The 12,972-nt window shown below is 31.8% G+C and overlaps 1 protein-coding gene across 3 annotated transcripts; it reads left to right on the top strand.

Annotated features, from left to right (window-relative positions):
• The first annotated feature begins 6,362 nt into the window (after positions 1 to 6,362).
• Positions 6,363 to 11,133, top strand: LOC116404455 (serine/threonine-protein kinase STY8-like). Of its 3 annotated transcripts, none has more exons than XR_004217295.1 (8): positions 6,363 to 6,607; positions 7,015 to 7,931; positions 8,188 to 8,565; positions 8,815 to 8,944; positions 9,117 to 9,167; positions 9,603 to 9,698; positions 10,252 to 10,327; positions 10,826 to 11,133. XR_004217295.1 is itself a non-coding variant. In XM_031886842.1 (8 exons), the coding sequence occupies exons 3-7, from the start codon at positions 8,515 to 8,517 to the stop codon at positions 10,312 to 10,314; spliced, it is 372 nt and encodes a 123-aa protein (XP_031742702.1). In that variant the 5' UTR covers positions 6,363 to 6,607; positions 7,755 to 7,931; positions 8,188 to 8,514; the 3' UTR covers positions 10,315 to 10,327; positions 10,826 to 11,133. The 3 variants fall into 3 exon arrangements, 2 of the variants coding, with proteins under 2 accessions (XP_031742702.1, XP_031742701.1); XM_031886842.1 differs by having other exon boundaries at positions 7,755 to 7,931; positions 8,834 to 8,944; XM_031886841.1 differs by having other exon boundaries at positions 8,834 to 8,944.
• Positions 11,134 to 12,972: the final 1,839 nt, after the last annotated feature.

Here is a 12,972-nt window from a genome sequence, read left to right as displayed (position 1 = left end):
AGCTCGCCTTAATTCAGAGTTAAGATATGCTTTGTATCGCATTTAATCTTTGAGCATAGTTTATTGTGTTTAGGTAATTAGACTATTTCTGCATTGTCATGCTTATAGTGAGTTCTTTATTCATTTTTCCTCATCTTGCCATGTCATCTTGCACGTCCAAAAACACCATAGTGTAAAATAGTAGAATAGAAAGTACATTATCCATATATATCATACTGTACAAATCATACCACATGATTTTGTAACACAATATGATAAATTAGGATCTTAAATTTCCTGTGTTCGATCCTGAACTTTCCAGGAAACCTCTCTTCACTTACACTTAGACGAATGAGAGAAAAACTTGCACAATAATGTTTATATTCAACTATTTAACAACAAATGGATAAGAATGCAACTTTTAACGCATAATCCTTTGTAGTCATCAAACAATCGCTCAATTAGAGCTCATATCACCATATCCACAACTAAGTTGCATGCACATATATAATTACAAGCACCTTCCACTTGAGACTCATTTTCTTGAGTGAGGTAAATACGTACTTACAATATTGACAAAATTCACATAGGACAACATATCAACTTCTAAGTATATTTCAACATGATCCTAAAACATAATACATGTTTAAATGGATCGAACGATATAGTTTTTTGTTGACTACCATAACTGCAACATAGTCAACACAACAATGCGTAATCTAATTAAACTCATACGAAATAAAATTTTAAGTTATTCATTTGATAAATATTACCTTTCACCAAAAGAGTAGAGGGTTTATGTTTCAACATTCTCGATCATATAGTCAATACAAAAGTCAACTCAAAAAACCTATAAACAATAAGGATTGTAAGACAAACATACGCAAACGACAGTTAGGTCCATCACATCTAGAATTCTAAACTTCCAAACACGACTTAAAAACTATAAATTCAATTGAACTCCAAAAGCTCAAGAGGTTTAAAGTGACAATATTTGAATTTAAAACAACGTTCAAAGTAGATTAAAAATTTACTGACGAGCTCACATTAGTTACCATCAACTTCAAATGAAACAAAAGGCAACGAGTGAGGGGGGTCTATTGGATCGCCTTTGCTGTGAAACCATCCATTCCCATATTCATACTTGAAACAAACATGAATGCATTTCTAAAGTTGATTATCAAACAAAGATGAAGATGTACCTATTGGCAACCATTACTTCTTCATTTGTAACAACAAAAGAATCTTCCTTCCAAAATTTTCTACAGATGAATATTGAAATTTGATTGGGTCAATACAGTATAGCAGCAAATGTGTGAAGGTAATAGAACATATAATAATAAAAGTTATCTTACACTAAGTACTTTAGTTAATCTAAAATGAGAAACATATGTATCCATGCATGTGTCATAAGACTAAAAAATGTTTTCAAAAACTAAATAGACATAAAAATGTTTACAACAAATACAAAAAATACCAGACTAAACATGTGTTTCAACAAATTCAGTCCCCTCTGATTTTACAACATCTAAGTCATCTTATGAGTGTGTTGAGGGTGATCCTTCCATCTATCACCATATAACTAGGTATCGTCAGTATGCGACAGTTGCAAATAAGATACTATACTATTTTATAGAATTCTTATTGTATTGTAAGGATTAATGATTGAGAGCTTCAAATTATATACTCACTATTTTAGAGAGTTTTCTTTTGTGTGATTTGAAACTTCAACATATTATAACGGTTGGATCCTAACCCGTGGAAATGATTGAGTTTGCTCTTGAACTCGAAAATGGAGCAAGTAGCGGTTCGACTCTAAGCCGTGGAAAGAGTCAAAATAAGATTTTCAATCAAATTCCCAAGAGCTGCTTGAAAAAGTGGATGTAGGTTGGTTGAGTTTAACCATACCACTTCCAAATTACGGTATCTTTTTCTCTCACTCTTTTCTAATTATTTTTGCATTTAATTTTAGTTATATATTCTTGTTGGTTGAGTTTGATTGCATACTCTCATCCATATCTTTTTATCAATCTTGTTATTTAACATATTTTAGAAAGATTCATTTTTTTTTATTTTAAAAATTATCTAATTAATTCAATTTAGATTCATTTATTAAAAAGTTTAATTAAACCCTATCACCCCCTTAGGGTTGCCATAGTAATCCAACACAAAGCCCTTACTTCTCTTAACCCCCGTCTCTTCTTAAGAAAAACTAAAAGATCTACAACTTCCATTTTATTTTCTCTTACAACAACCCCTAAATCTTCATCTTTCTCACAAAAACTCTCTACTTATTGTTTTTATTATTTTCCTTCAATGTTCTTTATCTTTTCTTATTCTTACTATTCTTAGTATTTTATTTATCTTTCTTGGAGTTTCCATAAAAAAAATGAAAAAAATACAAAATGATTAAATATTTACTTATTATTCTTGTTAGGGTTTCTCTACTTTTCTTTCTCTTATAATTATTTATTTATTATCTTATGAGCTTCTCTTTTATATATGTTTTTATTTATTTATTACATATTTTTCCATACTTTGTTGTTTATCTCTTTTTTGTTTATTATGTCTTTCCTTTGATAATTTATTCTTAACCTTTATTATCTATATATTGTATCTTTATTTTATTTTTTATAATTAGCATTTTTATTTATTTAATTGTTTTATAACATTGATTATTACCTCTTTAATAATTTCTCATCTTCATTTTTGCTTCCTAATTAACATGTTCTCTCTCTTTTTATGTTATTTAATATTTTTTTTCTTTCTTTTGTGGTCAATTTAATATGTTACTTTTTATAATGGTTTAAATTTGTTAATATTTTAAATTATTTTTCTTTTTAAAAAATAACAAACGATGGAATCTATAAAATTTGGAAATCGAATTTTCTAAAATTCTAAAGGTGAGTAGACTTCCATCTTCAATAATTTTTCTTTAGAATGTAAATATGTAAGTGATATTTGTTGTTTACATAATATTTTGCATTAATTGCTACTTTCCTATTCAATTTAATATTTATTTACTTGTTAAACTTCTCTTAAGATATTTGAAAGTTCTTTTAAGTTATATCTTTTATAATTTTTTTTATCGAGCATATTTATTTTTATAATATTTCTGACGACGTAATTCAGAAAATTTGAGATTTCAATTTTCTAGAATTCTTGAGGTGAGGAAATCGGTTCTTTGAAAGTCTGAGATCGATCTTCAATAGATTTTTATTAAAATCTCAATATGCTACTTTATATTTTCTCAACTCAATATGCTACTTTATATTTCTATTTAAAGTATAAATCTTTCTAACTAAAATTCTAACACTTAAGTCCTCTTGATTTAAATTTTTACAAGTTTTAAATTCTTTCACAAAACACTTTTTTAAATCATTTAGAAGATTTTTGTTTTAAGTTATAATTTTTTTTTTTATGTTTTTCAAACCTTCAAAATTTAATCTTTCATTTCATAACATTTTTTAATAAGCATTTTCTAACAACTTATATATATATATATTTTTAAAACAAAATCATACAACGAAATCTAGAAAATTGAAAGTCTAATTTACTAGAATTCTTGATGTGAGAGATCACATCTTTTGGAGTCCAAGATTTGATTCCAATAAAAAATGATTTTAAAAAAATCTCTTTATTAGAAGGCTATTCCTACGAGGGATTTTGAGAAATTGTACTAATTTCTCACTCTTTTTAGGTGAGAAAATTTTCTTCAATATAGTTCAATTGATTAAATGCTCTAAACTTATTTTATGAGATCATTGCTTCAAATATTGGAGTAACGAGGGTAAAATAAGACATTATTTTTAAAGAATATTTTCAATTCAAAATTTAAAATTTTGCCACTATTTTCTAAACGGGTGTTGTGGGGTGCTAACACCTTTCTCACACATAAATGACTGCCGAACTCAACTTTAGTTTTCGCATACCATTTTTTAATGATTTTATTTAAAAATTGTTTACTTTATTTCGGTGTCCAATCACATCGTAAAAAAGATTGGTGACAACTCTTCTCTTAAAACTAATCCATTTGGAGGACGTTGGCCGCTTCGCATTGTCTCGAGCATGTGGTGACAATGTGGAATGACAGTGGCCACTACCAAAATGATGCGAGTACAAGGTATAAAAGACAGTCAAGACTGCAAGTTCAACATTGGATGTTCTATCTGGTGGGAGGGGTGTGGGAGGGGGTGGGGGAGGGGGGAATATGCCTAATGAGTAGAATTTTTTAATAGTCACTTTATAGTAATTCAGTTTACCGTAGTGTCTCAAAATCAATTATCAGGATAGGCGTTATAGCAAAATGTGATTTCATATTTCATAGTTTATCACGTCCTATGTCTCTCGCATACCGGATAGTTATTTCTTAAAGTCATCCTGCAAATTCAATTACATCCTTGTACCCTTTTCTCGACTCAAGCATTTGCCATACTCTTTTACCAAGTTCTGGCTATGTAGAGTAAACTCAATGCGTATAACAAGTATCATCAATTCCCTCATGCATAAAGCGTCTTCCAATGTCAGATCCACAACAGGCAAATAACATCTCATACCAGATCACACAGCAAGTATGAGGCATCCTACTCAAGATCACACAACATGAATATGACATTCTATTCTAAATCATACAGCAAGAATAGAGCATCTTATCCCAGATCACATAGCAAGGATAAGACATCATATTATTGAGGTTACAAAAGTCAACTTACTTTGAAACATAACATTAAATCTCAATATTTAAACATAATGTGATACAGTATGTAGAGAGTATATTATCACAACATTTTTTTCATTGGTAAACTCACATATGTTGGTGGGTGGAAAGCATGCGGAAAATCATATGGTCCATGGATTCGAAAGAATACAGTAAAGTATCAAATACCAATTTGGAAACTCTTTTCTTTATTTATAAACTTTTAGTAAAGGAAACACTCACTGTTATGGTCAACCAGTTTCCTAGTTTAGCTTTCTAGGTTTAGGTTTTTCTGCTTGTTTCAGAATCTTGATTGAAATGAGATCGTTCCTCGTCTTGAATCCTTGACACTCTCAAGTTCTCTCTCTTAGCAAAATCAGGGTAAAATTAACCTCAAATGACCTGAACAATTTATACTTTTCCAATTAGTTATTCCATACCGGAATGATTTCTCTAACTGACAATGAAAAATGATCCAATCTTGAAACGCCACATGTCTCTGTCTACCCTTATCCTGAACTCGGATTGGGTAGTCAGGTCTCATAAGTCGTCAATTTACTGATATCTGAGTCACATCATTGTCTCTAGGTGAGGTAGGTTAAATTATGTCGTTTGGTCGTCGCGTACCTTTTCTGTGTAGGGGTACCTTATCGCATAAATCTTCCATAAATTGCATTTTTTCTAACATGAGTTTTCTTCCGCATTATTCTCATCGCATACCTACATCAAGCTTAGTGATACGCGATCAGGCCCTACAGATTCAATCAAGGGATAGAAATTGAATAAAGGGTGTATTAATTCTTCTTTCTTAGCTCCCTGCAGGAGAAGAGAGAGGGGGGATAAGCAAGTCTTATGTTGAATAACGATCTTTTTAATAAGAGGAAAAGCCCCAGGCCAGTCACATTACTGAGGGGGAAGTAGACGCCCTACCTAGATCTGAATCTGACATTTGAGAGGCTCGATGATAAGCATCCCTTGCTCCTTCAAAAGTTGCAGTATTAGTCCTTGTTTTCGTTGAGTCAGTTGTCCATGAATCAAGCATAATGGTGCGTTTCATTTTTCCATGTATCTATGAGATTCCAACACTATTTTCCATATCTCTTAAAGTTCGAGCATATCTAGTTGTGAGACTACAAATTTAGGTTTTGGGCTATATATTTCAATGAGATTTGTATGATATTTTAAACTTAGTTATTCAAATGAAACCTTGGAATTTCTAGTTGTTAAATGATTGTTTGTAAGTTGGATGCATGTGAAAAGAAGTTATCCAAAATGATAGTGGTAGATAAGTGAAAAGAAGATGCAAGCATCACACAAGGAGGTAGGTTGTAAAATTAATGAAAGCAAGCTTATCTCCGAAAAGGAATTTTCGTTTCAATAATTTCTTTTGTATGACTTACTGGTTAATCAAATTTTTATTTTCATATTTAGGGGTTTGTTACTTGTTGAACCATTATGGCATCGATGACATTTATTTATTTCACAAAATAGAGGGAGGAAAAAAAAATTTCACGAAAGGGAAAAAAACGCGTTTTTGGCGGGAAAAGACGGAAATTTTCGAAAAATGTTTTTCGCGACAGTTATTTGATGTCATAAAATAGAAATAAAATAATAATAAAATAATATATTTAATATAAAAAAAATAATAACTTTTTTAGGGATTTTTAACTTATTCCCTTATTCCCTTTCCCCTTTCCCCTTTCCCCTTTCTTTCGTCTTTCTCCCCTTTTGCCTCCCCTTTCGCCTCCCAATCTCCGAACTCCTTGAACTCCCTTCTCCAGACGACGACGAGGTCCATCAGACGAACAACCACCGTCGATCTCTGAAAATGCTGTCAATCGTCTCCCAACGTTGTCTGTCACTGCCAATCGTCACCCACTGTCCATCTTTGGAACCAAGCGCCCGCCGTCGACGTCGGAGACATTTACTAAGGTTAGGTTTTGTTACTGTCTCTAATTCTTCTTCTTCTTCCTTTCCATTTCTTTCTTTTTGTTGTTCTGTCTCTGTATTAAAACTTATTTGTTGAGGAACACTAGTTTTGATTGAATTTTTTTAGGGTAGATTTTGCTTTACCAAAGATATGAACACCAGTCCATATTAAGCCATGGAATTCTTTGATCGTAAAATCTTCACCAAAATTTTCATAATTATTTTTGATGGCGTCATTCCAATTGTTTGTTAGTGCCGATTTCTTTGCAATCTTTAAAATTATTTTCTTTGTTTTCAAGAATTTGTGTAGGTTGGTGATGAAACATTTTGGTAGCTTACAATGTGTTTGATGAAATGCCTCAATGAAGCATTTGGTTGATTTTTGATTGATTTTTGTTCGTTCGAATTAGGAAATCAAGGCCAAAGGAGATGTCATGGCTATGGGCTGAAACCTTTTTCGCCTATTTGCTTACTTGGAATCTGAATCTGTTCATCGTGTTTTCTCCGTCTTCTTGTATCGTTGTACACTGCCGCTTTAACGCCGGTGTAATTTTTCGCTAGTGCAATCCGATTTGAGAAAATATATTTTTCTTGAGTTATGCTGATCAATTACGTTTTACGACGCTTTGATCACGAGGAAATTGGAGCAGGATTGATGAAGAGGAAAAGTTTATCTTCATTTTTATGTTATGCTGATTTGTCCTTCTTGATGCTATACTTCTTAGATGTGGTTCTGAAGGAAAAGGAAAAATAATTTGTGGCTTGAAGCAGTAATTCTTCTATAATGTTTGTATCATTGTGTTCGTGTGCCCGTCTGTGTTTTTGTTTTATAAAAAATATATACTAGCTTCACTAGTCAAAATCAATATTGTACTTGTTTGTTCAAGATATTATTAGACAGAAATGGAAATTTTGAAGTCTCGAAACATAGATTACAAAATATGTCCACTCGAAATTATAATTAGATATAGCCAAAAACTTCATGTAATTAAAACTCTTGAAAATTTTTAAGAAGCTTGAAAGCGATATGTACAAGGTCGTGTGTGGTCAATGTGAGACTTGGTTCAAATCTGTTCAGTTAGTTTTATTTTGCCATCTTAGAATTACTATGACCTTGTGATATGACTATTGTGGAAATATACTGTCAAAGGTATGCTATGGACGTCAATGTAGAGAGGGCTGAAGATGTTCTCATGCACAAAAATCTTCTCTATATGGCACATATGTGCAATTGACAGTATATTGTGGAAATATACTGTCAAAGGTATGCTATGTTCTCATGCATGATCCTGCTACTCGACCTGCAATTGACGTCCGTCTCGTACAGGTAATGTCTATCACGAACTATTGATTATTGCACTAGATTTTCATATTACAGAAGTAATGGAATTTGATGTTACATCTCTCGCTATATATGTGATTAAGTAGTTTTTTAGTGTAATTTTGTTGTTTTATTTTGTCTGAACAGTATTTTTCATTTAATTTTCCCAGTGTTCTAAAAGTTAACCTTTATACATTCTGTATAAGAATTCTATCTAGTTCTTGCCGACAAAATGCAAATGTAAAAATTGGTCAACTTGCAGGTTCATTCATCTCCTGGCAGGAACTTTGGCAAGTCAGTTAATTGGAGCTTGAAGGAAAAAGTGGACCAGGAGCGGTTTTCTAGTTATGACAGCAATCAGTGATTCCTCCATGTCACTTTAATAAGAGTTCAATGGCCCCTTCTGTTCTTAGTCCATCCTTCCCCCCCCCCCCCCCCCCCCCCCAAACTTTTTCTCGGTAAATCGGAAAAGGTTTCGTTCTTTTTTTTCTTGGAATTATTTAACATATGTTGCATGTGGATTGGTTAACAATGAAACATTTATGTATGCCCTTGGTTCTCAAGCACCATCCCAATACTTTCAGGTCCAATGCATGAAATTACAATATCAACAATTGACAAGCCGAAATTGCTCAGTCAGGTAAACTCACTCTCTAAATTGTATAATTTTTGTTTTTACTAGAGCTAAGTAGCTTCTTGTAAAGGAGCATCTTACACACTAGTAGAGAGGGTCATTATTGTTGGAGGAACTAATGTTCTTAGTTAAGCGTTTATGCTTTTGGTAACATTCCCATGTTTGTAGCACAACTATTTGAAGAAAATTAGCTGTAAATACCGAATATGATTTATTGGACTTAGCTAAATTTTTTATTATATGTGAGACATTCAGAGCAGAAATTACCTTTTAGTTGACGTCCTTACTTTCTGAGATTGGGCTGAATATTCAAGAAGCACATGCTTTTTCAACAACATATGGCTTTTCCTTGGATCTTTTTGTAGTTGATGGTTGGGTAATTGAGGTAATATAGTCTTCCAAGGCTTTTCTTTCTCATTTTCACACGACATTGAATGGGTTGTGGCAGGACATTGGATATTTTTTCAGTTCAGAATGGTCTTGATCTATTTTTCTTAAAAAAATATTATTTATACCATCCATGAATTGATTTTTTACATGGAGTGTTGAAATTACAGGACACCAAGCAGCTAAAAGATATACTGGCAGAAGAAATATCAAAGATTCAGGTAGCTGCCAATATTCTTGTTAAAGGTTACATTCCTGAGGATGGTTATACTTCACCTCAGATGTTATTTGAATTCTAACTAGTTGAGTTATATAGAAAAGACATCCTCTATTCACACCTTGGGAAAAAGTAGGGTAGGTGCAAGATTGAGCCGTTAAATATTTAAAAGTTGACACATTAAAATTTTAATGCCATTGCTCTCCACTGTAGGCTATGAAGTACTTTTTTATTCCAATGATTTTTCTTTTATACAATAAATATCTATAGGCACAATCATTATTTGATTTTGCAGAGTAGCTAATATCAATTCTAGCTAAGTTATTCCCGGGGTCGCTTTCTTAAGTGTGCTTCCTTTATCTTTTTTATTTTCATTTAATTAACTTTTCATCAGTTTGTTCTCTATTCCAGACCGATATTAAACCAAAATGTTTGACAGGTTATCAAGGTAGCTGATTTTGGTGTTGCTAGAGTGCTAGCTCAATCTGGTGTGATGACTGCCGAAACTGGAACATATCGTTGGATGGCTCCGGAGGTTAGTATCATGCAAATATATACTATTCACCCTATGGACATCAGGTGCTGCGTTGGCATTCATGAAAAGTGTAGATATTAGATTTCAACCAATGTGTAATGGATCAGATTTCTATGTACCTCATATTTTCATATTTTCATGGTCATATATGGTACACGTTCAGTTTTGCTATGGCTTGAACATCAATCCATTCCTAGGAAGTTTTTCAGATGTGCAATAGTTGTATTAAGAATTCTGGAAAGGAACTAAGAAAGAAGAAGAAACTTGTTTCTTCATCTGGATTGTCATTGATGATTTATTGTCGTTAATATACTTCAAAGTAGTTATTTATATAACTTTGGACTTGGAATCATAGAACTTTTTGAAGGCAAGTTTTCACAGTCTTGATAGCTCTCTATTTCAAGAGGAAATGATATTGGCATATCATTCACCAATACTAAAATATTATCCTGCATTTAGGTGCTTTGTTTGTAGATGCATTGCTATTCCTTATTGGGATGGTAGTTTTTCCTCCTTGTTTGTCTTCTGAATGTTTGTTGTTGGTGAATGCAAGGTTATTGAGCACAAGCCGTACGATCATAAAGCTGATGTTTATAGCTTTGGGATAGTGTTGTGAGAGCTGCTTACAGGTGTCGTTTTTTATTTGGTTCTTGTTATTTGACCAATTTGTTCTTCATGCCAATTTGTTTTCAAGAATTTTGTTCGTTCTTTTATTTGGTTCTTGTTATTTGACCAATTTGTTCTTCATGCCAATTTATCAGGTGTCGTTTTTTTAATAATCATGTAGCTTTTATTTCATCTATTGAACATTTTAAATTTGTACAAGTGTCTTTCTATTGTTCATTTAGCTATGATGTACTATGTACCCCTTTTCTAGGGTCAATCTTGACCAAGGTCGAGGCCAAGTACACCTTTTTTTTTAGTTTAAGATGTAAAGTTAGGAACTTTTTTTTACTTGATCTTAGCTCTAATTGAGGTTGATCATGCTGGCTTGGACTAGGGCTTAAGCTAGACCCCTTTTTGTTATTCTTGATTTAAATATTATGTTTCTTTCTTGTAGTCATCTTTAGTTATTCATTGACTGTACGTATGTGTTATGGATACTTATATTCATGTTGTCTTTGTAGGTTCAACTGGAGTCCACAACTTCATGAGTTTTCTTTCAAAGAACATTTTCAGAGACGAACATTCTCGGTTGGTCGTTTATGCTTCTGCAGAAAATCTTGTCAAATATATTCTAATGCTATTTAAAATATTTTTTGATTAAGGGCTAGTATTCCGTACATGTGGATTATTGAAACTTATATTAAGATGTATAAATATTATAAATCGTATTATAGTGTATATATATTAAAGTGTTGGCTATTTTTGTGTACATTGGTGTGAAACTTGTATAATTTCAAATTTGTCATTCTCAGCTACATTATTGTCATTCAAATGGTTCGTGTAATGGTGGAGCTGCATGGAGAACAGGAAAAAACTATAGGAAATTGAGAAATGTGGAACAGGAAATAAATGACGTAACAAAAGAATTTGTGATAGTTATTAGTTGTTGTAAATTGGAGAACGATGACAGTTATTTAACAAAATAAATTGTCACGATTGCTTTATATGTGACAGGAATAACATGTCGTCAATAGATAAACAATGACAATTTTTAAAAAAAAAAAACTGTCACGATTGCAATATATTTGACTGGAAAAAAATGTCGTCAATAACTAAACAATGACATTTTTACAAAAAAAAAAACTGTCGCGAATAACATATTCGTGACAATTAATAAATGTCACAATAAATGAATTCGTGACATTTATTTAACTGTCGTTAATAAAAAAAATGATGATAGTTATTAAATGTCATAAAATAGATTATGACAGTTATTTGAAGTCGTTGAATGTTGATTAACGACATTTATTTCATGTCATAAAATAACCTATTGCGACAGTTTTCGAAAACTGTCGTCGAAGGACTTTCCATGACTCCCGCTTCTATGACTGAAAATAACTGTCGTGAAATTCCGACAGTAAATAACTGTCGTCGTAGACCACTTTTGTACTAGTGCATGCTTGTCCTCAATGTGTAAGCATTAAAATATAATTATGAATCGAGGATTTATATTATTAAGTTAGGGGATTAATGTATGGTTTGCTCACACAAATATACATGAAAGTAGTACATCTACATGAGAATATTCATTAGGGGTGAAATTGGGTTAGATTGGGAGACATTCTCAACCCAACCCATATCTTCGAGTTATTTGAGTTGACAACCCGAATAACTCGAATTTAGTTTCTAATCCAACCCGTAAAATATCAGTTGGGTTGTTGGGTTGTAATGTTTTTTTTTTTTTTTTTATCGTTTCTAGTTTCTTATGGTTATATAAGTTCAAAATTGTTACATTTAATTTTCAAACATACATAATTCAAAATTTCATACAATAAATTCAAAGTTTATAAACCTAATTTGTTTTTTATTAAATAATATATTATATTAATTCAGATTGTGTTGAGTTGAACCAAATTTTTCAATCCTCCAACTTGAGACCCAACCCAATCCGAAAAAATCAATATTTTTTAACTCAACCCAATCCGAAAAAATCAATATTTTTTAACTCAACCCAACCCTTATAATATGAGTTGGATAGTTTGGGTTATTTGAGTTCAACCCATATTCTTACACCCCTAATATTCATTATGAGCTTTTCTCAATTCATGACTATTTTCCAAAGAAAATAAACTACTAAACGACCATGCTATCTACCATATTTGTTTTCATTGGAATTTTTTAGGAACTAATTACTTTAAACTTATAAGAACTAAGGAGAATGTCGACATTCAACTTTGGTTAGAATGGTGAACTTATTTCTTATTTCAGATTAGTTCATATACTAAAATTGATCTTTACTTGTCTCGGTTGATCAGTTTCCAATTTCAAAAGTCTACCTAAAGTTGGATACTATCTTGTTGGTCGATTCTTGAAGTTGATTTATGCATTGCTAGTAGATTATATTTTACTGTTGTTCATGTTCAGTATCTTAGCTTGAATTTTTTTAATGAATTTAGCGACCCATTTTGTGTTCTTTTTTAGTTGAAGTATGAGTGGAAACAAAATGTACTAAACATAGAGAATGGTGGAGGGTTATTGTTGGCCATTTAACTCATTGGGTTAAGTATAGTTTTAATATTCTATTGTAAGGTTTTTGCTATGTAAGTGATTAGAACTTTGTAGGTGTCTTTGAGAGAGGTGAATGTGAGAGTCAAAGTGACACAAACAC

The sequence above is a fragment of the Cucumis sativus genome, chromosome 6 (assembly GCF_000004075.3).
Source record: "Cucumis sativus cultivar 9930 chromosome 6, Cucumber_9930_V3, whole genome shotgun sequence".
Lineage (NCBI taxonomy): Eukaryota > Viridiplantae > Streptophyta > Magnoliopsida > Cucurbitales > Cucurbitaceae > Cucumis > Cucumis sativus.
This window is presented reverse-complemented; position numbering and strand designations above follow the sequence as displayed.